This window comes from Aulonocara sp. 'chitande type north' Nkhata Bay, linkage group LG7 (assembly GCF_057382095.1).
Source record: "Aulonocara sp. 'chitande type north' Nkhata Bay isolate Kocher_YH1m ecotype deep benthic linkage group LG7, A_spYH_male_GT1.1, whole genome shotgun sequence".
Taxonomy (NCBI): Eukaryota; Metazoa; Chordata; class Actinopteri; order Cichliformes; family Cichlidae; genus Aulonocara; species Aulonocara sp. 'chitande type north' Nkhata Bay.
The window spans coordinates 24424089-24448906 of NC_141350.1; the positions used below are offsets into that span (position 1 = coordinate 24424089).

General features: G+C 38.2%; 1 protein-coding gene and 1 long non-coding RNA gene across 2 annotated transcripts in view; both read right to left on the minus strand.

Moving 5' to 3' along the window:
* The window catches only part of LOC147325180 (solute carrier family 23 member 2), a 67772-nt gene extending 65181 nt beyond the window's left edge, over positions 1-2591 (minus strand). Inside the window, exon 1 of the mRNA XM_086299561.1 lies at positions 2387-2591. Coding sequence (XP_086155687.1) covers positions 2387-2458 — 72 coding nt within the window. The 5' untranslated portion in view covers positions 2459-2591. The remainder of the gene's footprint in view (positions 1-2386) is intronic.
* Positions 2592-17373: 14782 nt separating this feature from the next.
* On the minus strand, positions 17374-19227 carry LOC147325183 (uncharacterized). Its single transcript, XR_015130562.1, has 3 exons — positions 19048-19227; positions 18780-18908; positions 17374-18519 (listed from the first exon to the last, which is right to left on the minus strand). It is a non-coding gene; the product is annotated as an uncharacterized LOC147325183 (long non-coding RNA).
* Positions 19228-24818: the final 5591 nt, after the last annotated feature.

The following is a 24818-nucleotide window of genomic DNA, read 5'->3' on the forward strand; positions in this document are numbered from 1 at the left end:
CTCTCCAACCTCCACCCGGAGAGGGTAGAGTGCCCACTCTGGGTCAGGTTTGAGTTCCTGCGCAAGTAGAGGAGTTTAAGTATCTCAGGGTCTTGTTCGCGAGTGACAGGAGAAGGGAGCGGGAGATAGACAGCAGGATTGGAGAAATTGCGAATACAAGCAGCGGAAATGGGCTTCCTCCCAAGGGTAATTCAGCCATCTGGGAGGGGCTCAGAGTAGAGCCGCTGCTCCTCCACATCGGAAGGAGCCCGTTGAGGTGGTTCAGGCATCTGATAAGGATGCCTCCTGAGCTTCTCTTGAGTGAGGTGTTCTGGGTATGTCCCACCTGGAGGAGGTTCCAGGGCAGACCTAGGACAAACTGAAGAGATCATATCTCTTATTTGGCTGGCCTGGGGACACCTTGGTGCCAAATAAGCTGGAGGAGGTGGCCGGGGAGAGGGAGGTCTGGGCTTCTCTGCTTAACTTGCTGTCCCCACGACCTGGCCCCGGATAAGATGAAGAAGATGGATGGATGGATGATTTTGATATACTGAGTTAGATTTTTCATTCTCCCATTAAAAGTAATCTCAACACTGTTTGATCACATTAAACAGCCAAAAAAAGGGTCATTTTAATACAGTGCCACACCACTTTTGCTCCAGAGCTCTTGGAATACATTAAAATTGGATTTAGACGACAATAAAACAAGAAGTTAAAGAGACAAGTGAGCTATTCATAGATAAGCTGATTGTTTATTTAACGTTTAACCTCAACCGTTAAGCTATGTACAGGAGTTGCCTGATGGTCAGGTGATCAAGTTCTGCCAAGTGATCGTGGACTGCTGTTAGCTTCTTCAGCAATGTGCTAGTATTGTCTCAATTGACCGACTAACATTAGCTTTCCTGATTCTTCTTCACCACAGGGGCTTTCTTTACTTGCATCCTTGATGCACAACGCCTCTGTCAGTGCGCCCCAGGGCAGCTGTGGCTACAATGTAGCTTGCTATCGCCAGTGTGTGAATGTGTGTGTGAATGGGTGAATGACTGAATGTAGTGTAAAGCGCTTTGGGGTCCTTAAGGACTAGAAAAGCGCTATACAAATGCAGGCCATTTACCATTTATTTACTTGATCTCATACCTGAGACGAGGCAGTTGCTTTATCCTTAGCTCAGCAGATGCTCAGTTAAAATGCTGTTTTCTACCAGAGTTGGCTTATCGTGTCCATGCATCTCACTATTGTTCCCATTGTGCTGGCTGTAGTCTCTGGATCTCTTGCTTTGATTGCACCAGGTGCCAGGTACTTCTCGGTCAGTGTGGATATTGGTCGTCTGTTAATTCATAACTACTCATGGGTTTGGATGCCACAGTACACTTTTTATCAATATGTCCTGGTTCCACAAGAGGACATACTGATGAAAAGTGGCCTTGTTGAGACAGGTGATGTCCGAGCTGTTATTACTTTAGTCGTGTATCTCTTGCTCTTCCAAGGTGTGTGGGGGTGTGTGCATGTGTGTGTGTGTGTGTTGATTTTCCTTCTCTCAAAGTGACTTTGTTGCTCAAATGAAATATCACATAGGATCATAAATGTATTATAAATCCTACAGACTCAAGGGACACAATAATCTTATAACACTTGTTTTTAGCATGTTTTTGCCAGATAACTATTGTAGAGGTTAAAATTTAAGAGAAAAATATAAGTAGACCTTTCTTCCAAAAAGGCTAAAACAAAACTTTGACAATTGTAGATGCGTGTTGTGTACAATGCACTTTAATAAAACTAACTTAAAAGAGAGACGTGAAATGAAGATGTGATTTTCCCCAAAGGAGGAGGCTTTGATATATAATACAAGGTTAGCTAAATATGATAAACAAGGCCCAGTTTTGCAGATGATGACAGATTCACGTGCTTGCCCATCTGCAGTGGAGTTTGTTTATGTTCCAATTTTCTTTCTTCAGTCAATTGCCATGGGTAGGAAGAGGAAAACATCAGCCTTAAAGTCAGCTGTGTACACTTGAACACCACATGCAGTCTAAACTTTTTTTTCCCCATTTATACACAAACAGCCATGGAGTCCGCTCCACTTACATATCCCTCCTTTTGGGCAACACATGCACCCTTTGTTGATTTCACATTCCAGAGTGGCTTACATTTAGCTCTTAGTGCTGTATTGAAAGGATATCACACTGTAGCTCTTTTTTAACTCTAGTCTGCTAATATAAGCAAACATACAACATTGTCAAAATCTTAAGTAGTGACTCTGTGTTATTATATGTTTTCCATTTGTCTTTGTGACAGAGTTGGAGTCTTATGACACCAAAAAAATCAATCAAGATCAGCCGGTGCGCCGAAAGAAGAAAGAAAATCAATGTGGAAACTTTAGAGCAGATAAAGACAACACATCACTTACCCCAAATGCAGGATTGTCTGTCCCCTGGTCATTGAGTCCAAGCTCTATTGTTTCTTCTGTCGTGAGATGCATTGTGGAAAATCAGGCAAGGTGTTGTAAACTCCGCATAAATACAAAAACACACAAGGTGGGAGTAAATCTCTAACTGAGCACAGAAATAAAAGGGACAACATTAATAACCCATTTCCCTAGTTTCGCTAGGAATGCTGACTATCGCAGTCAGAAAGAGAACGGCTTAGTTATTTTGTAATCTCCTCTTTGGCTCTGAAAACTTTCTGGACTGCTGCTGGGTGAGTGTGAGCTCTAGTTACTCTGACTTTGGGTCATGTGCCTGCTGTTGTGTGATGATGGACCTATTGAGAATAGCGAAGCAAGTTTGTCACATGCATCTTTATTTACACATGAATCATACTGTTATCAAATATTTGCAGGTGAAATATTTAAGGAATTTAACAAAGTGGCAGATTTCAGCTTTTGATGTTCATCTTTGGATTGGATCCATGGATACCATGTTTCCACTTGACACATTACGATACCCGACACTAATTGCAACTGTATTAAAATAAATCACAAATCATTGTATTTTGCTCACTGCACTGAGGCAAAAACTTAATTTAAAAAAACTTTTGAAACTTACTGTGACGCACAATCATCTTTCCTTATAAGCAATATAATTTATTTTCTCCTAGAATTGTTTTTTTGTGGTCTATTAATTTGCAACAGCTCAGTGATAAAGAGATTGACCTCGAGTGCTATCATGAGCAAACTAGTTCAAAGACGTTACATAATTATGCATTTTACGTCCAACATGGAAAAATTAAGTGCTCACACAACAATAAAGCATTTCAGAAGCTTAAATGCAGATTTCTGTATTTCTCCTATAGAAACCTTGCCTTCTTTAACTAAACACCTTATAACTAGACTTGATTCTGCATTTCTCATTGTAACAGTGGTTAACAAATTTATTTGACCACCTCTCATAAAACAAGAAAACTTAAATGTTTTAGAAATCTATCTAAACCTTTTTTTAAACTAAAACTAATATTGTTATTTATTAGGGAAAACAATGAACTGGAAAATTAATTAATCACCCATAACATTCAACCACTAAAGTTACTTTTTTTTGTTTTTTGTTATGCAGAAGCCAGACAACACACACCATCCAGCCATCCATCCATCTTCTTCCACTTATCGGGAGCTGGGTCACGGGGGCAGCAGCCTAAGCAGAGAAACCTAGACCTCCCTCTCCCCAGCCACCTCCTCCAGCTTGTCCAGGGTAACACCAAGGGTTTCCCAGGCCAACTAAGAGATATAATTTCACCAGCGTGTCCTGGCTCTACCCTGGGGCCTCATCCCGGTGGGACATACCCGGAACAGAAGCATCCTTGTCAGATGCACGAACCTCCTCAATTGGCTCCTTTCGATGTGGCAGAGCCGCTCTAGAGTACTTTGAGCTCTACTCTGGCAGACTCCCTAATAGAGAGGCCAGCCACCCTTTGGAGAAAGCTAATTCCTGCTGCTTGTATCCATGTCACTACCCAAGGCTCGTGACCATAGATGAGCTTGGGGATGTAAATTGACTGGGAGAGGAGCTTTGCCTTTATGCTCAGCTCTCTCTTCACCACGATGGACTGGTACTATGTCTGTATCACTGCAGCCACAGCACCAGCTCTCGTCTCCCCTCACTCATGAACAAGACACCAAGATACTTAAACTCCTCCACTTGGGGCAGTAGCTCATCCCTGACCCAGAGTGGGCACACCACCTTTTTTTGGTGAGGATCTTGGCCTCAGACCTGGAGGTGCTGATTCTCATTCCGGCCGCATCACATTCGGCTGCGAACCGCTCCAGTACGAGCTGGAGTCCACCACCTGATGAAGCCAACAGAACCACATCATCCACGAAAAACTGAGAGGATATTCAGAGACTGGCCAAGTGGAAGCCTCCCACCGCCTAGAAATGCTTTAAAATTGTGCAATAAAAATTGTCACTTATTTTGTTCACAAAAGAATTGTGAACAGAATAAGTTAGTAAATTTGGGAGACAAACATCCTCTCTAATTTTACAAAGCATATATTTACAGCTGGATCTGATGACCCTGCAATAAAAAATATGTGCAGGTTTCTAATTATATTGCCCAAGGGAAGCATTTAGAATATAAAATGCATCGATGTCACCACTGAACCCTGTGGAACCCTGTGACTAACTGTTGAGTGTGAGCAAGACTCTATTTACATGCATATACTGGAATCGATTAGATTGATATGATACAAACCATTGCAGTGCAGTACCAATGGTGTTTTAATCTCTGTAATAAAACTCTGTAGTATACTGTGGTCAGCAGTATTGAACGTTGGTCTAGTAGAACAACCACAGAGATGACTCCACTGCCAGAGGCCATAAGTTATCATTCATATCCTTTACTATTGCTGTTTCTGTGCTATAATATACTATAAATCCTGATTGAATAAACCATTCATTAATGTTGCTGTAATTAATGATATCTGTTGAACTGATGTGAATTTTTTTATGGTTTTTCTAATGGTTAAGATTTTGTTTTTGTTGCTAGTTAAACTTGGCTACCTAAGGTTATTCTACGGTGGCTGGGAAGTGCAAATCGCAACAAATTAAAAAACCACAACAAATTAAAAACCCCACAACAAATTACAAAAACCCACAACAAATTACAAAAACCCACAACAAATTACAAAAACCCACAACAAATTAAAAAACCCCACAACAAATTACAAAAACCCACAACAAATTAAAAAACCCCACAACAATTTACAAAAACCGACAGCAAATTAAAAATCCTTGACGGAAAGGGATTGTCTGAAATACCAGAAGTGACGCAACGATTAGCCTAATCCGGTTGTTCAGTGATGACGCGACGAATCCTACTTCCGGGCCTAATATGGCTTTTGTGTTGTTAACATGTTTAATGCTATGTATTTTCTTGTATTTGATCTCAAAAAGCTCCTTAGGATGTAACTACAACCCAGCCCATGCAGCAGTATATGAATGACTAACTTCGTATTATGGATGGATTATCTCAGTTGTTCTCCTGGCTGAAGTTTGGTCCTTTTACAGCAGGGGTGTCAAACTCAAATACACAGTGGGCCAAAATTCAAAACTGGAACAAAGTCGCGGGCTAACGTTAATATTTACTGAAAAAAAATCTTCCTCTAGATATAAGAATGAATCTTTTCTTATGGACTCAAACAAGTTTTGCTGAAAAACTGAATATGGAACAAGCAAAGCTTAATACTAAACAATATATGTATTAGCTCTATAATACCAGTAGGCCAGCTCCAATAGTAATTTGGTATGGCTTCTTGGGCCAAATGTAATTAGGCTGCGGGCCAGATTTGGCCCGCGGGCCAGAGTTTGGCACCTATGTTTTACAGCCTCCTGCCATGCGATTACATTTGTTCCTGACCACCAAGAACACTCACGTTAACTGTTATCGAGTGGAAAAAAAGTTAGCCTGTTTATATTATGCTAACATAGCTGTGTCGCTAGCGGTCACGTAGCACATCATTATATACCAGCTAGCCCAACTTCAGTAACCCTACAAACGTCACTGCTGTTTAGTTTTCTGTCTTCATTAATTTGTTTCCAAAACCCCGCAGTCAGGACATGCTATATTGCAGAGGTGTGGACTCGAGTCACATGACTTGGACTCGAGTCAGACTCGAGTCATTAATTTTATGACTTTAGACTTGACTTGAAAAAATTTTCTAAGACTTGTGACTTGACTTGGACTTTTACACCAATGACCTGGGACTTGAATTGGACTTGAACCGGTTTACTTGAAAAGACTTGATATTTCACCCCAAATATAGAGATTGAAAATGTGACGTCATTCAGGGGTAAAACCACAAAGGATTCTGGGAACTCGTGGCAAGAGGTATTAGCGCACGCAGGCTTTCAATTGAAATCAGTCACACAGCGATAAAAAGAAACACAAAAATGTCAAGAAGCTGTTGTATTATTAACTGCAATAGCCGGTCGCATGACAGCCACGGGAAGCCGACGGGTAAAGAGATTGGTTGTTATCGGATTACGTCGTTGAAGAGAAATTGTTCGAGCCATGTTTCCGAAGTAACAAAGAGGCGACGGATGGCCTGGATTGCAGCCATTCAAAGACAAAATATAACGTCCCAGAACACTCCAGCTCACAGGTTAGTCTGCTCCAAGCATTCCCACAAAGGTCAGAGTTTTGTAGTAGTTAATACGTCATTTTTCTTAACATAATTGGTGATATAGGTTACAAGCAAGTCTGGCGCTGAACAGAAATTGTCACGCTATGCTCCTTTATTTATTGTGCATAAATAGTGAATTGTCCTGACACAATATTGTGTTTCGCTTCTGTTATTACCATGGTACATTGACAAAAACATATACTTTTATTCACAGGGTAAAACAGGTTTTTGTATCACCAATTGCCCAGTGCGATTACAGCATACAATATTATTGTCACTGCTACATTTCAGTAATGCGAACCAGAAATTATTTCCACTACTAATTAATTACCATTGAGCTCAAAGGTTATATTAATAAACGGTTAACGAATGTGTATTTATGACGACGATTTGTGAGACTGGTAAACTTATGATAGGTACGATGGTCTTTCGTTCTACACTGTGCATTTCAAGGTCCTGTACCCATCTGTCGGTAAACTGTACCTGGGCTTGTTGCAGTGACCTGAAGTTACTAAACTTCATGAGTGTATGCACTCACTCCAAGAACCGTATGATTATAAATATGCATATAAATATGCTACGATGAGATAGCTGACTTCATCTAACTAGCAAATGTTGTCCAGGCTACGTTGGTGATGCAGTTTTTTTAATGTATATGATATTTTTGTCAAGCGATTTTAAAGCCAGTCCTACAACCGCATCCAAGAATAACATGCAGCTTATCTCAGAACCGTCGGTGAAAATTATTCTAGGAGCTAGGTTTAATTGAGCTGCATTTTATAGAGGTGCAATTTCACAATTTGTGTATATTTTCTACGTTCACTATTTCGTCATGTGTTGAGAAAAACACAGATTTAAAAATTACATGGTCTAATATTTACATTTAGCATATAACTGCAACATTATTTTTTCGTTTTTTTTTAAAGACTCGAAACGACTTGAAATTCAAAATTTCAGACTTGTGACTTTACTCGGAATTTTACACCAGTGACTTGAGACTCGACTCTGACTTGCCTGACATTACTTGAGACTTGACTTTTGACTTGTGGATAAAGACTTGAGACTTACTTGAGACTTGCAAAACAATGACTTGGTCCCACCTCTGCTATATTGTATTTAGATAGAAGCTAGCGAGCTAACTCCCTGCTAACTTCTAACTCTGTTAAATGTCATAAATTCCATTTTCATGGATGCCTGGATGCTAAACTCAATTGTTACACCTGGTAGAGCAGAACGCTGATCATTTTATTAAAGATGAAAGACTTTAGACAGTTTTTCAACTCTCAGTAATGCCATAGTGATCATTTGATATATGGACCTGCAGCGGAGTTTAGGTCCAGACACGGCTAGTGACGTCAGACTGAACAACCGGATTGGGCTTTTGGAGCGTGATGTCACGAGAGGGGGCGTGGCCATGATTTTTGTTTGAGGCGCTATGTTTCTGGGCCAAACAAAGCGCTCCTAAAAGCAGTCAGTGATCACTGTTGGCCTCCCTCTGCTTTTATCACCACTAATCATTTGAAAGCTCAGTTTTTAAAACCTTACGATGTAGCTACAGCCCAGCCTATGCAGCAGTATATGAATGACTAATCCTATACATCCTTGTGGATGAATTATCTCAGTTGCTCTCCTGGCTGAAGTTTGGTCCTTTTACAGCAACCTGCCATGAGATTACAGTGGGGCAAAAAAGTATTTAGTCAGCCACCGATTGTGCAAGTTCCCCCACTTAAAATGATGACAGAGGTCAGTAATTTGCACCAGAGGTACACTTCAACTGTGAGAGACAGAATGTGAAAAAAAAAATCCATGAATCCACATGGTAGGATTTGTAAAGAATTTATTCGTAAATTAGGGTGGAAAATAAGTATTTGGTCACCTCAAACAAGGAAAATCTCTGGCTCTCACAGACCTGTAACGTCTTCTGTAAGAAGCTTTTCTGTCCCCCACTCGTTACCTGTATGAATGGCACCTGTTTGAGCTCATCATCTGTATAAAAGACACCTGTCCACAGCCTCAAACAGTCAGACTCCAAACTCCGCCATGACCAAGACCAAAGAGCTTTCGAAGAACACCAGGAAAAGTATTGTAGACCTGCACCAGACTGGGAAGAGTGAATCTACAATAGGCAAGCAGCTTGGTGTGAAAAAATCAACTGTGGGAGCAATCATCAGAAAATGGAAGACATACAAGACCACTGATAATCTCCCTCGATCTGGGGCTCCACGCAAGATCTCATCCCGTGGGGTCAAAATGATCATGAGAACGGTGAGCAAAGATCCCAGAACCACACGGGGGGACCTGGTGAATGACCTGCAGAGAGCTGGGACCAAAGTAACAAAGGTCACCATCAGTAACACACTACAACGGCAGGGAATCAAATCCCGCAGTGCCAGACGTGTTCCGCTGCTGAAGCCAGTGCATGTCCAGGCCCGTCTGAAGTTTGCCAGAGAGCACATGGATGATACAGCAGAGGATTGGGAGAATGTCATGTGGTCAGATGAAACCAAAGTAGAACTTTTTGGTATAAACTCAACTCGTCGTGTTTGGAGGAAGAAGAATACTGAGTTGCATCCCAAGAACACCATACCTACTGTGAAGCATGGGGGTGGAAACATCATGCTATGGGGCTGTTTTTCTGCCAAGGGGACAGGACGACTGATCTGTGTTAAGGACAGAATGAATGGGGCCATGTATCGTGAGATTTTGAGCCAAAACCTCCTTCCATCAGTGAGAACTTTGAAGATGAAACGAGGCTGGGTCTTCCAACATGACAATGATCCAAAACACACCGCCCGGGCAACAAAGGAGTGGCTCCGTAAGAAGCATTTGAAAGTCCTGGAGTGGCCTAGCCAGTCTCCAGACCTCAACCCCATAGAAAATCTGTGGCGGGAGTTGAAAGTCCGTGTTGCTTGGCGACAGCCCCAAAACATCACTGCTCTCGAGAAGATCTGCATGGAGGAATGGGCCAAAATACCAGCTACTGTGTGTGCAAACCTGGTAAAGACCTATAGTAAACGTTTGACCTCTGTTATTGCCAACAAAGGTTATGTTACAAAGTATTGAGTTGTATTTTTGTTATTGACCAAATACTTATTTTCCACCCTGATTTACGAATAAATTCTTTACAAATCCTACCATGTGGATTCATGGATTTTTTTTTCACATTCTGTCTCTCACAGTTGAAGTGTACCTCTGGTGCAAATTACTGACCTCTGTCATCATTTTAGGTGGGGGAACTTGCACAATCGGTGGCTGACTAAATACTTTTTTGCCCCACTGTATATTTGTTCCAGACCACCGAGAATCCTAACGATAACTTTTATCAAGTGGAAAAAAGTTAGCCTGTTTATATTATGCTAACATAGCTGTGTCGCTAGTGGTGACGTAGCAAATCATTATATATAACCTTCAGTAACCCTAGAAAACGTCACTGCTGTTTAGTTTTCTGCCTTCATTTATGTTGAAAGTGATAGCAGAGCTGTACGTTTGAATTTGTTTCCAAAATCCCTCATTTAGATGGAAGCTAGCGAGCTAACTTCCTGCTAACTTCTAACTCTGTTAAATGTCATAAATTCCGCTTCGTTTTCATGGTTGCCTGGATGATAAACTCAATTGTTACACATGGTAGAGCAGAGCGCTGATCATTTTATTACAGATGAAAGACTTTAGATAGTTTTTCAACTCTCAGTGATTTATGGACCTGCAGCAGCCGTTTGAGCCCATGCTAGTGACGTCAGACTTAAAGACCAGATAAAGAGTGATATGAACATATCTATAACTTACCGGAATGAAAATGTCTGGAGCACACCAACAGATATTTGGAGATGGAAGAGAACTGGATATCAGCTCGTCTCACAGCTGCTATCCAGACTAGACGCATTCTTTTGGTAACATCTGATACAAGAGGTCTGTGAAGGTTCTCAGTCATCTAGGTCATCGTAGTCAAAGGAGCTTGCAAAGAAAAGCGTCTGGACTTCTTTAAGTTGCTTGAAGACGTTTCACCTCTCATCCGAGAAGCTTCTTCAGTTCTAAGGTCAAATGGTGGAGAGTCCCAGATATAAACCTAGTGGGAGTAACCCCCCCCAAAGAGGGACAAAAGGACCCCTTGATGATCCTCTAATCGCCTGAGCCAAGGTGTGAAACTGGGCGTGGGTCCAAATCAGCCAGAGTTTCAGGTGTGTTCATTGTGAAACCAGGCCCCACCTTATCATGCGAATTCCTGAGGTCAGATGGCCCAGGATGTGAGTGGGCGTTAAGGCGTCTGGGAAGGGATCTCAAAACTGGATTATAGATGGCAGAGAGTTGGTGTCGTAAACCCCCGCCTCTGTTCAAAGATGGTCGCTCACAGTGGACATAGATGGCTTCTTTCACTCCTCTTTCAAACCATCTGTCCTCTCTGTCCAAAATGTGAACATTGGCATCCTCGAAAGAGTGTCCTTTATCCTTAAGATGCAGATGGACTGCTGAGTCTTGTCCTGTGGAGGTGGCTCTTCTGTGTTGTGCCATGCGCTTGTGAAGTGGCTGTTTGGTCTCTCCAATGTAGAGGTCTGGGCATTCCTCGCTGCACTGTACAGCATACACCACATTGTTAAGTTTGTGTCTTGGCGTTTTGTCTTTCGGGTGAACCAGTTTCTGTTTGAACGTGTTGTTGGGTCTGAAATACACTGGGATGTCATGCTTGGAGAAAACTCTCCTGAGTTTCTCTGATACACCGGCTACATAGGGGATGACAATGTTGTTGCGTCTGTCTTTCTTATCCTCCCTCGCTGGTGTCTGGTCTTCTTTTCTGTACCTCTTTGCTGACTTTAAGTCCAGACGCTTTTCTTTGAAAGCTCCTTTGACTCTGATACAAGAGCTGTCTCATGTTGCGCCCAGGTGGGGAAAGAATGAAAAGATAAACCATTTTCAACCTTATTCCCTTGCCGGTCGTGCGATCTAACTTTACAACCGACCGCACAGCAAGTACGAACCATAGCTGGTGTTATCCATGTACTTTCGCTCCTCTTTCGCTAGCGCTTTGTTTGGCGCAGAAACATGGCGCCTCAACCAAAAATCATGGCCACGCTCCAAAAGCCCTATTAGGCTAATCGTTGCGTCACTTCCAGTATTTCAGACAATCCCTTTCCGTCAAAGATTTTTAATTTGTTGTGGGTTTTTGTAATTTGTTGTGGGTTTTTGTAATTTGTTGTGGGGGTTTTTAATTTGTTGCGAGTTTTTGTAATTTGTTGTGGGTTTTTGTAATTTGTTGCGGGTTTTTGTAATTTGTTGTGGGGTTCTTTAATTTGTTGTGGGTTTTTGTAATTTGTTGCAGGTTTTTGTAATTTGTTGTGGGTTTTTTTAATTTGTTGCGGGGTTTTTTAATTTGTTGCGGGTTTTTAATTTGTTATGGTTTTTTAATTTGTTGCGATTTGCACTTCCCAGCCACCGTATTATTCCGATAGTCTGATATGTAGGAATCGACGGTTATAAATATATATTTATAGTTTTATTTGGGGTATAGTTTTTTACCCCATCTCTCACCCTCTGATAGCTGGGATAGGCTCTAGCTCCCCCATGACCCTGATAAGGGTAAGTGGAAGGGAATGGGGCGGTGAATGGATGTTTTTTGTTGGCTTTTTTTAATATGTGTAAATCTAATGTAACAGACTATGTTTTTATTCTTGTTTATTTTTAATTGACAGAATTTTTGTGCTGTTGAAATTTTAGATTATGTCATATTAATGACTGACGTTAAATAGCACTGCTGACCAAAGAGCACAAAATGACTAAGGCTTTTAGTTCTGGCATTTTAAACAGCACAGCACAAGAAATTGAAAAATAAGCGTGAAACAACACTCATTTTTCAATTCATAGCTCTATTGGTTAATAAATTAATCCCTTTTCACAGTATGCAAAGCATACTATACAAACTATTTTTTCTCATTTTGGAGTGTTATCACTCTATCTGCTGTATCACTTTATATTTTAGCGCATATGCCATTATCTGCCTTGAAGTTTAAGTTGTGGTCTCCAAGTTGCAGCTATTAGAAGTCTGCTTGACAAGAAAAAGTGCAACTGTTTTTATGAAAGGATTTGGTTTAATGTTCTTCTCAGTGTGCACTGCACCATGTTGAGTTGACTGAAAGGAGGTAAAACAGCTTGGGATTGCTGACTTTAACACTTATTTATGGCTTTCTTTATGTAACTACAAAACATACTCAAACAGAGAGACAAAGAGACTCCTTGGTCATGGTTTCTATTTTGCCTAGGTGTTTATAACTGAATAATGCTTGAATTGTATTCATGTCTGGAGAAATAAGAAGTAACAGTCAGCAGGACAGTTTTAAGGTACTCATTTATTTCCCCTTTGATGCTGGTTTTAGTGCATCTTACTTCTTTGGTATCTCAGCTCACACTTAACAGTGTTGCAAAAAATGTAATAAGCCAAAAGAGCACAACTATCTAATGCTGAAGAAAGTTTAAGGTTGTTTGGAATTGTTTTGATTTTCATAATTTGAATAAAGTATTTTTCATATAGTGTACACACTTGCAGGTTTTATATAAAAATATACTATTAAAATATTTTATATATTGCAGGTAAACATATAGTATAGTTAAAAACATTCTAATGTTAGGACAGTTCTGGCAGACAGCAACGAATGAATGAAACGTGAAAAGAATGGATCAGAGCTTTACTTCAAGGTTTTGATTAACCATGGATCCTTGTGATCCTTGTGCATTCACACAGTAGCTCCATATCCAAGTGAAAACAAGTTACAAGCATGTGCTCCTTACATAGCTAAGGTCAACCCATATATTTTATTAGTGAATATAGTTTTTAAATCCTTGGTGAAAAATCACAGGAAGAAAAGGTGGATAATCTACCAACAAAGCATCCATCAGTGACAAGAATCACTGTCAGTTAATTTAAGGTAACATAAGGTTACCTTAAATTATAATTTCATTTCTATTATTATTATTTTTCAGTCATCTATTTTCTACATTTACATTTATAGCTGTATAGCTGGTATTTTTAGATTTGTTTTTATTGATTTTTTTTGCAAATATTGCTGCTAGGGAGTTGCTTCTAATTTCGTTGAACATCTGATGTTTAGTGGTTAGCACTGTTCCCTCAAAGCAAGAAGGTCCTGACCAGGGCATGCTCCAGCTTCCTCTTACAGTCTAAACACATGCAGTTAGTAGGTTTAGGTTAATTGGCTAATGATCTGAAATGCTTGTAGATGTGATGTGCTGTTTGTCTCTCTGTGTTAGCAATGCAACAAGCTGCTGACCTGTTCATATCCAGTGACCCTGAACAAGATAAACAGTAAAAATCGATGGGTCGACAGTTAAGTTGTTAAGTTGTAGGAAGAAAATTGCCAAGAGCAAACATGGGAACTAGAGTGAAGTTTTAAATTGTTAGTGAAAAAATTAATAAAGATATGAACTCTGAAAACAAGAAAAAAATGGAAGAAAGAATTTTAAAGATATGACTCAAACAGTTAAAATAGTTTTGCTTTCTGTGGCTGTATTTTGACTAAAGATTAACCTACCGATCAGTTTAGCAGAGTAATAAAGCAAAGCTTTATTAAATTATTTATTAATATTATCTACGCTGGGGAGCTGCTAAGATGCTGCTGAAGAACATATGTCAAATTAATAAAGCCAAAAGTCAGAGTATGAATTTGTAGTGTATGGATCGTTAGCCAAATTGGTATTATAGGGTGCAGTGGTAGTGCAAGAAATACAGAAACTGAATTGTTAAATATTAAGAACAACCATAAAGCACCAGATTTGGTCCAGGAACATCACAGGCACAGGGATTACAGCGATTACATTCAGATTTTCACAGATGGGTCTAAGGAGCCACAGACAGCAACAACTGTTATTTCCACATAAGATCATCACTGGGAGAAGAACATCTAATTCAAGTGTATATGTAGAGGATTTGTGTGCAGTGGCTTGAAGGTGTGAGGAATAGTAAGAAGCTAAAATGCAGTGATTCACTCACTGTCAGCATTATTGTCTATTGATACAGGGACAGCAAGCAAGCACCTAGAGATGGTTTACGAATTTTTATCACATAATTCACGTTTAACTGAACAGGCAAAAAACATCTCATTAATGCGTGTAGAGAAGCAGGGGCTCTAAGAGGAAGGAGCATGTGATTATCAGCAGACTTCAAGCTGGATGCAGTAATTTGAATGGCACGTAAATTGCGTAAGAATGCAACTTAATACTGTAATCAGTGTTAAGAAAGATAAATAGTACAACACGTTTTGATTTCATGCAGGGAAATCGGTGAAGCGAGAAGAGAGCCAAGTAGAGACATGCAAAGTTTAGGGCTAGGGGAGGTCAGTTTAACAAAAAATGTGATCATGTCTGGAGACTCAGCAGAGAGGACAAGAATTTTATTTACTGTCTTGAAAGCGACCAGAGTTGAATATGTCACTAACATGACTATATGGGATGACTTTGTAGGTGAATGACAGATCAAAGAAACTGGAGGGGTGGTTGATAAAATAGAAATAGATGTAAGGGACGTAAAATTTAGAAAGTAAGATTAATTAATACTCAGTAGTTTTGCCTAGGGAACCAAAAAAGAAGTTTGGAGAGGCAACTAACTAAAATTGTCAAAGATAATGGGAGAGGGTGTCTTTATACATGCTCAGTCATTCAGGTAGGAAATCCTAAAACGTTTATTGTGTTCACGTGGATGAGTGATGAAACATTTCTCCCACTGAAAACACTATGTCCAGATGAACAGAATCAACCTTTTTGAATATTAGAGGGACTAAATTAATGTGGGGAGTGATTACAGGAATGCCAGTGGGCAGCGATCTAGAGAAACCTAAACAAAACATGCATGATAGTGAGAATTACTGACTGAAGAAATCGTCTAAAACAACTATGGGGAGAGAGCTGATAACTTATCAGTGCCTTTGGAATTCATTCCAAAGGTACAGATTAGACAGTCGGGGGGGGGGGGGGGGGGGGTGATGAACTTTCAGGTTAGACCTTCTGTGCTTCCTCCCCTCAGGTGCTACAAGTGTCAGAGATATGAGCATTGCAGTGTGCAAATGGAAGCAGAGGTGCTCTAAGTGTGGGGGTGAGCACAGATATGGAGACTGTGATAATGCAAAAGATAACTGTGGTAGGCAGCACAGGGTGACCTATGGGGGATGTGAGGTTAGGAGAAAAGATATGGAAATAGAAATAGAAGTTAAAGAAGTTCACAGTATAAGTTGCATAGAAGCTGTAAAGAATTAACGAAAAAAGTTTTGTGAAATAGACATATGACTGACAGGAAAGTCATTGTACACTTACATTGCAGAAGATGATTTTGCTGATTGCTTATCTGATAAATTGCATGGACCAACTGAAACACTAAACAGCAAGACAGAAACAGAACAACAGAAAAAACTGTGAATGGATTAGATTAATTTTTTGTATAAAAGACACGCTCTGGGAGTTAATAAGTGAACCAAGACAGATAAGAAGGCAGGAGGACCAGAAGAGAAGACAATATGATTATTTTAGAGTGGGACACTAAAGGTTTGGAGAAAATTGGAGAATAGTTTAAAGGAATCACTGAATTTCAAAGGAAGGACAACAGAAAATATCTGTACAGAGGAAACCTGGTTAAAACGACAAAGGAGAAGATAATGAAGTAGTATGTATAAACTTTGTAAAATGGGGAATTCAGTATAGAGTCTTTGGAAAAGGAACACATAATATACAACAACTAACATAAAATACATAGAATAACCACTAACTAAATGCTAACATACAACCACTAACAGTAATATCTAACACCAAGTTAGCTGTCAAATATTAGGCTAAGAAAGCATTTGATCCAAAATCTTACTATCATGAAAACGAAACTGGATCTTATTGCTTTGCTGTGAAAGAATTGAGTCAGTCCATGTGTATTTTTTATAAGACAGACCAGGGGCGATTTTAGCCCATTTTTCAAAATGAATCGAAGCACCCCCAAAGATTTCTTACTTTTTTTTTTACAATATTTGCTGTGTGTGTGTCACACTACTAAAAATATAAAAAGCATACAGAACTTGGTTGAGACGTAACATTTTAACAACAAAAGTATAGATAACCACCCTCTCCCAAAATGGTTGAGAGGCAGCGGAGCGGAGGTGTAAGTGCCTGGCTTAAAACAGGACATATTAGCTCCATTTAACCCTAAGTTACTCTTTATATAGTTAGGTAGGAGTCAGGCCATGTTTCTTTTTAGCTGAAAAACATTACACCCAGTTAACCTGCAGTGTTGAAAACGTGTTTTCCGACAATGTTTGCTAACCTACAATCCGTCCTGCTCTGTAGTAAAATCAGTGACATTTGGCCACCCTGTTGCTCCCATTGAAATGTATACAGCCTATTTAAAATCTAAAACTTATAATTGTCCGTAGCCTACTGTTGTTACCACTGTCCTGTTTGAAATGGATACTAACTAGCTAACTGACTGAATGCCCATTAACCTTATAACTCCTGTTGTGTGTGTGTGTGTGTGTGTGTACAGAGAGACAGCCAGGTTCATAATGGATATAAGGAAGTTTTTTCAAAAAAAGGAGCCACATTCAGGTAAAAGTGTAAAATCAAATGATCCGTTAATCAAGAATAATGTTGGATCAGTGTTTCAATATTTATATTTTTTATTAGATGTTCATGTGGTTTGGTTATTTGCCTTTTGGTTGAAAGTACACTGATAGATGATTCTTGATAGAATTTTTTTTTCATATTAATTTAATTTTTTCATCTAATTGAATACAATTTATTTGTGTATGATTGTCAGTCCGAAGAGGGAAAGAGGAAAGAGGGGAACGTGAGGAGAAAGTACAAGGTCAGGAAGAACCAGGTAAGAAAACAGACAGGGAACAGTGACAGCCAAAACAGAAACTGTTAAACTGACAAAGAGAAAAAAAAATCTGATTTTACTCACACAAACTGGAAGTTGTGTTCTCCCTGTATCAAACAGTGAATGAGGCTGATAACAGATTGTTATGTATTTCCTGACATTTGCATCATATCCACACAGCCTGTGCACTTTGTAGCTTTTCTTTGGAGAGCAGCATAAATCATGCTACTCGCATGAATGTAATGCTCGCCATATTTCTGAAAGATGCACCACAGGAAGCAACAGCTATACTAAACCAGTCTGGTTGTCACTTTGTTACAACGCCATCTTTATTACTCCTCTTTTTTTTACAGTTATATTGGAATTGCCATTTTCTGGCAACTGCAATACATCAACAGCCACTTTTGTAAATAAGTCAAGATTGCATCTTGTAACTCTGAGCTGTTGCTGGTTTTCTCTGAGACGGAGATGAACAAAATAATGTTTTAGTTCAATCCTGGTTTCAAAGAGTGGTAGAAAAAATGTCTCAGTTGGCCTTTATGAATATTCCCCATGAACTGTTTCCAAACATAACATTGTTCATCTACTAGTTACAAATACATCAAAAACAAGTTTACTAGCATTTCCACGCCACATTTAAAGAGTCTTTTACTAGTTTGATAAGCATTAAAATCGTTTAACAACACAAAAGTGAAGTAAACCCCATATTCAGCTGTATGTATGATTTAAATGTGTTTTATTGGAGCACACACAAGAACCACTGCAGCCAAACACAATTTCAAAGAAATGTACGTCTCTTTTTAACTGTTTTGTTTGACCAAAAATCCACTGAAAGTTGTTACTGTGCTGGCTTTATAGACATGTGTACCCGCCTTTAAACACATACACTGTATCACCCTGCTGCAGCTGCAGGAATGTCGCATTTTCTCCATTATCAGCTGTGTCAGTTGACTGGTGATCATGGATGTGTAAGATCACCTCATTGTTCTTGTATAAATGCAGCCATGTTCTATGGCGACCTCCAGAATGAGAGAAAATGTTAAAGTACACACCTGAAACAGGTGCTGTAAAGACACCTGGAGAAAAAAAAAGTAAACTCCTTTAATTGTTTGTCATTTTCTGAAGAAGCAAGTTTTACACGTATAAATGCAAGAAACACCTCAGTTGAACACTTGTAATATCTTTAAATCTCTTTCATTTTTTCAAAATTCTCGAAAAAGTTTCAGTATTACGAATCTGCAAATGTTATTACTGAATGTAAACATGCATAATCACATGACACATTTTTTGGGCTTTATTTACTTGACTAACACAAAAATGTGAAGAAGAATCTTACCTGTAACTGGGCTGTAGGCATTTCCAATATTTAAAAATGTGTAATTGTAGATCATAGTTACATCTGTGTCAAAGGGCCCAAATGGTGAATCCACTCCAATTCCAACACTGAATATGACCGTGTTTCTCTCTAAGAAAAAAAGAAAAAAAAACATGTTTATTTCAGATATGTGTTAAAGTATGATTCTTCACATCATTTTATTTCTCCAGATGTTGAAAATCACAAAAAAAACCAACCCAAAAACGTCTGCTTCAGCTTTATTCTTTACCTTTTTGTCCCAGCTGAAGTTTTCCAGCTTGCTTTCAATGTTCATCATCTTGATTTCCAAAGAATTTAATTTTTCTGTCATGGCATTGGTTTTGATAGTATCCTAGGCCACAGCCAGGCCACAAAACAACAAAATCAAAAATAAACTGTTGAGATTCATCTTCCAAATTTCACCACTTAACAGACTTCTGACAAATGATCTCATTTGGTTGCTTTTATGTCATCTACTCATCCGCCATTAATTATTAACATGTACACACATTTTTCTACGTATTTGTTATCTAACTATGTCAACCAAGATCAATGAAAGAAATCAATAAAGAAAGAGCAACACAGCAGTCCACAACCTTTTTTTGTGTCACCGACCAGTTTAATGTCAGAACCAAACCATGAATGTCACAATTAGGGTTGTCAAAAAAAAATTATACTCGGCGATACAAATCGATACTGAAAAGAACATTACTATCGGATTTGGTACTCACTTGCAACAGTATCAATTGGAAGAGTGCCGTTTTCGCCTCCTCCAGCTGACACACAACTTCACAGCCTCACTCACTAGCAGCTGAAAGAGCTGACGTTCACAACACTGAAAAAGACCGTATGACGGTCACTAAAGCTCCTGTTTCAACAACATTGACATGTTAAAGAATAATATCTAATAATATATAATTGTGGGATATGTGACTATGGACTAAAGGCAATGGTGCTGTTGCATTATTTGATTTAATGTTAAAACCATGTTATAACAAACCATGTTATAACCAACCATGTTGTAACAACCATGTTATAACCATGTTATAACCAACCATATTATAACCATGTTAAAACCAACCATGTTATAACTGTGTTACGACCAACCATGTTATAACCAACCGTGTTGTAACCATGCTATAACCAACCATGTTATGACAAACCGTGTTATGACCAACCGTCTTATGACCAACCATGTTATAAACATGTTATAACCAACCATGTTATAACCATGTTATAACCAACCATGTTATAACCATGTTATAACCAATGGTGTTATAACCAACCATGTCATAACCATGTTATAACCAACCGTGTTATAACCATGTTATAACCAACCGTGTTATAACCATGTTATAATCAACCATTTTATAACCATGTTATAACCAACCATGTTATAACCATGTTATAACCAACCATGTTATAACCATGTTATAACCAATGGTGTTATAACCAACCATGTTATGACCAACAGTGTTATGACCAACCATGTTATAACCAACCGTGTTAGAACCATGTTATAATCAACCATTTTATAACCATGTTATAACCAACCCTTTTATGACCAACCATGTTATAACCATGTTATAACCAATGGTGTTATAACCAACCATGTTATGACCAACCGTGTTATGACCAACCATGTTATAACTATGGTATAACCAACTGTGTTATAACCATGTTATAACCAACAATCTTATAACCATGTTATAACCAACCATGTTATAACCAACCATGTTATAACCATGTTGTAACCAACCATGTTATAACCATGTTATGACCAACCGTGTTATGACCAACCATGTTATGACCAAACATGTTATACCCATGTTATAACCAACCATGTTATAACCATGTTATAACCAACCATGTTATAACCAATGGTGTTATAACCAACCATGTTATGACCAACCGTGTTATGACCAACCATGTTATAACCATGCTATAACCAACTGTGTTATAACCATGTTATAACCAACCATCTTATAACCATGCTTTAACCAACCATGTTATAACCAATCATGTCATAACCATGTTATAACCAACCATATTGTAACCAACCGTGTTATAACCATGTTATAACCAACCATGTTATAACCAACCATTTTATAACCATGTTATAACCAATAGTGTTATAACCATGTTATAACCAACCATATTATAACCATGTTAAAACCAACCATGTTATAACTGTGTTATGACCAACCTTGTTATAACCAACCGTGTTGTAACCATGCTATAACCAACCATGTTATGAAAAACCGTGTTATGACCAACCGTGTTATGACCAACCATGTTATAAACATGTTATAACCAACCATGTTATAACCATGTTATAACCAACCATGTTATATCCAACCATGTTACAACCAACCGTGTTATAACCATGTTATAAACAACCGTGTTATGAACATGTTATAACCAACCATGTTATAACCATGTTATAACCAATGGTGTTATAAACAACCATGTTATGACCAACTGTGTTATGACCAACCATGTTATAAACATGTTATGACCAACCATATTATAACCATGCTATAACCAACTGTGTTATAAACATGTTATAACCAACCATGTTATAACCCTGTTAAAACCAACCATGTTATAACTGTGTTATGACCAACTATGTTATAAAAAACCGTATTATGACCAACCGTGTTATGACCAACCATGTTATAACCATGCTTTGACCAACCATGTTATGACCAACCATGTTATAACCAACCATGTTATAACCAACCATGTTATAACCATGTTATAACCAACTGTGTTATAACCATGTTATAACCAACCATGTTTTAACCAACCATGTTTTAACCAACCATGTTTTAACCAACCATGTTTTAACCAACCGTGTTATAACCATGTTATAACCAACCGTGTTGTAACCAAACCATGTTATAACCAACCATTTTATAACCAACCATGTTAAAACCAACCATGTTATAACCATGCTATAACCAACCATTCTATAACCAACCATGTTATAACCATGTTATAACCAAACGTGATATAATTAACCATGTTATAACCATGTTATAACCATGTTATAACCAAGCGTGTTAAAACCAACGGTGTTATAACCAACCATGTTATAACCCTGTTAAAACCAACCATGTTATAACTGTTATGACCAACCATGTTATAACCAACCGTGTTATGACAAAGCGTGTTATGACCAACCATGTTATAACCATGCTATAACCAACTGAGTTATGACCATTATATAACCAACAATGTTATAACCATGCTTTAACCAACCATGTTATAACCAACTATGTTATAACCAACCATGTTATAACCAACCATGTTATAACCAACCACGTTATAACCATGTTATAACCAACCATGTTATAACCATGTTATAACCAACGGTGTTATAACCAACGGTGTTATAAACAACCATGTTATAACCGACCGTTTTATAACAATGTTATAACCAACGGTGTTATAACCATGTTATAACCAACCGTGTTATACCCATGTTATAACCAACCGTGTTATGACCAACCGTGTTATAACCAACCGTGTTATAACCAACCATGTTATAACCATGTTATAACCAACCGTTTTATAACCAACCATGTTACAACCATGTTATAACCAACCGTGTTATAACAAACCATGTTAAAACCAACCATGTTATAACCATGCTATAACCAACCATTCTATAACCAACCATGTTATAACCAACCATGTTATAAACATGTTATAACCAACCATGTTACAACCAACCATGTTATAACCATGCTATAACCAACCATTTTATAAACAACCATGTTATAACCAACCATATTATAAACATGTTATGAACACCCTTGTTATAACCAACCATGTTATAACCAACCATGTCATAACCATGTTATAACCAACCGTGTTATAACCATGTTTTAACCAACTATGTTATAGCCATGCTATAACCAACCATGTTATAACCAACCATGTTATATCCATGTTATAACCAACGGTGTTATAATAACTATGCTATAACCAACCATGGTATAACCAACCATGTTATAAACATGTTATAACCAACCATGTTACAACCAACCATGTTATAACCATGCTATAACCAACCATGTTATAACCAACCATGTTATAACCAACCATATTATAAACATGTTATGAACACCCTTGTTATAACCAACCATGTTATAACCAACCATGTCATAACCATGTTATAACCAACCGTGTTATAACCATGTTTTAACCAACCATGTTATAGCCATGCTATAACCAACCATGTTATAACCAACCATGTTACAACTAAACATGTTATAACCAACCGTGTTATAACCATGTTATAACCAACCATGTTACAACTAACCATGTTATAACCAACCGTGTTATAACCAACCATGTTATACCCATGTTATAACCAACCGTGTTATAACCAACCATGTTATACCCAAGTTATAACCAACCGTGTTATAACCAACCATGTTATAACCAACCATGTTACAACCAACCGTGTTATAACCATGTTATAAACAACCGTGTTATGACCATGTTGTAACCAACCATGTTATAACCATGTTATAACCAATGGTGTTATAACCAACCATGTTATGACCAACCATGTTACAACCAACCATGTTATAACTATGTTATAACCAACGGTGTTATAACCATGTTATAACCAACGGTGTTATAACCAACGTTGTTATAACCAACGGTGTTATAAACAACCATGTTATAACCAACGGTGTTATAACAATGTTATAACCAACCATTTTATAACCATGTTATAACGAACCATTTTATAACAATGTTATAACCAACATTTTCATGACCAACCATGTTATTACCAACCATGTTATAACCAATGGTGTTATAACCAACCAAATTATAGCCATGCTATAACCAACCATGTTATAACCAACCATGTTACAACTAACCATGTTATAACAAACCGTGTTATAACCAACCATGTTATTCCCATGTTATAACCAACCGTGTTATAACCAACCATGTTATACCCATGTTATAACCAACCATGTTACAACCAACCGTGTTATAACCATGTTAAAAACAACCGTGTTATGACCATGTTATAACCAATGGTGTTATAACCAACCATGTTATAACCAACGGTGTTATAACCAACCATGTTATAGCCATGCTATAATCAACCATGTTTTAACCAACCATGTTATAACCAACCGTGTTATAACCATGTTATAACCAACCATTTAAAACCATGTTATAACCAACCATTTTATAACCATGTTATAACCAACGTTTTCATGACCAACCATGCTATAACCAACCATGTTATAACCAACCATGTTACAACTAACCATGTTATAACCAACCGTGTTATAACCAACCATGTTATACCCATGTTATAACCAACCGTGTTATAACCAACCATGTTATACCCATGTTATAACCAACCGTGTTATAACCAACCATGTTATAACCAACCATGTTACAACCAACAGTGTTATAACCATGTTAAAAACAACCGTGTTATGACCATGTTATAACCAACCATGTTATAACCATGTTATAACCAATGGTGTTATAACCAACCATGTTATGACCAACCATGTTACAACCAACCATGTTATAACTATGTTATAACCAACGGTGTTATAACCATGCTATAACCAACGGTGTTATAATCAACGGTGTTATAAACAACCATGTTATAACCGAAGGTGTTATAACAATGTTATAACCAACGGTGTTATAACCATGTTATAACCAGCCATGTTATAACCATGTTATAACCAACCATGTTATAACCAACGGTGTTATAACCATGTTATAACCAACCATTTTATAACCATGTTATAACCAACATTTTCATGACCAACCATGTTATTACCAACCATGTTATAACCAACCGTGTTATAACCAACCATGTTATAGCCATGCTATAACCAACATTTTCATGACCAACCATGTTATTACCAACCATGTTATAACCAACCGTGTTATAACCAACCATGTTATAGCCATGCTATAACCAACCATGTTATAACCAACCATGTTACAACTAACCATGTTATA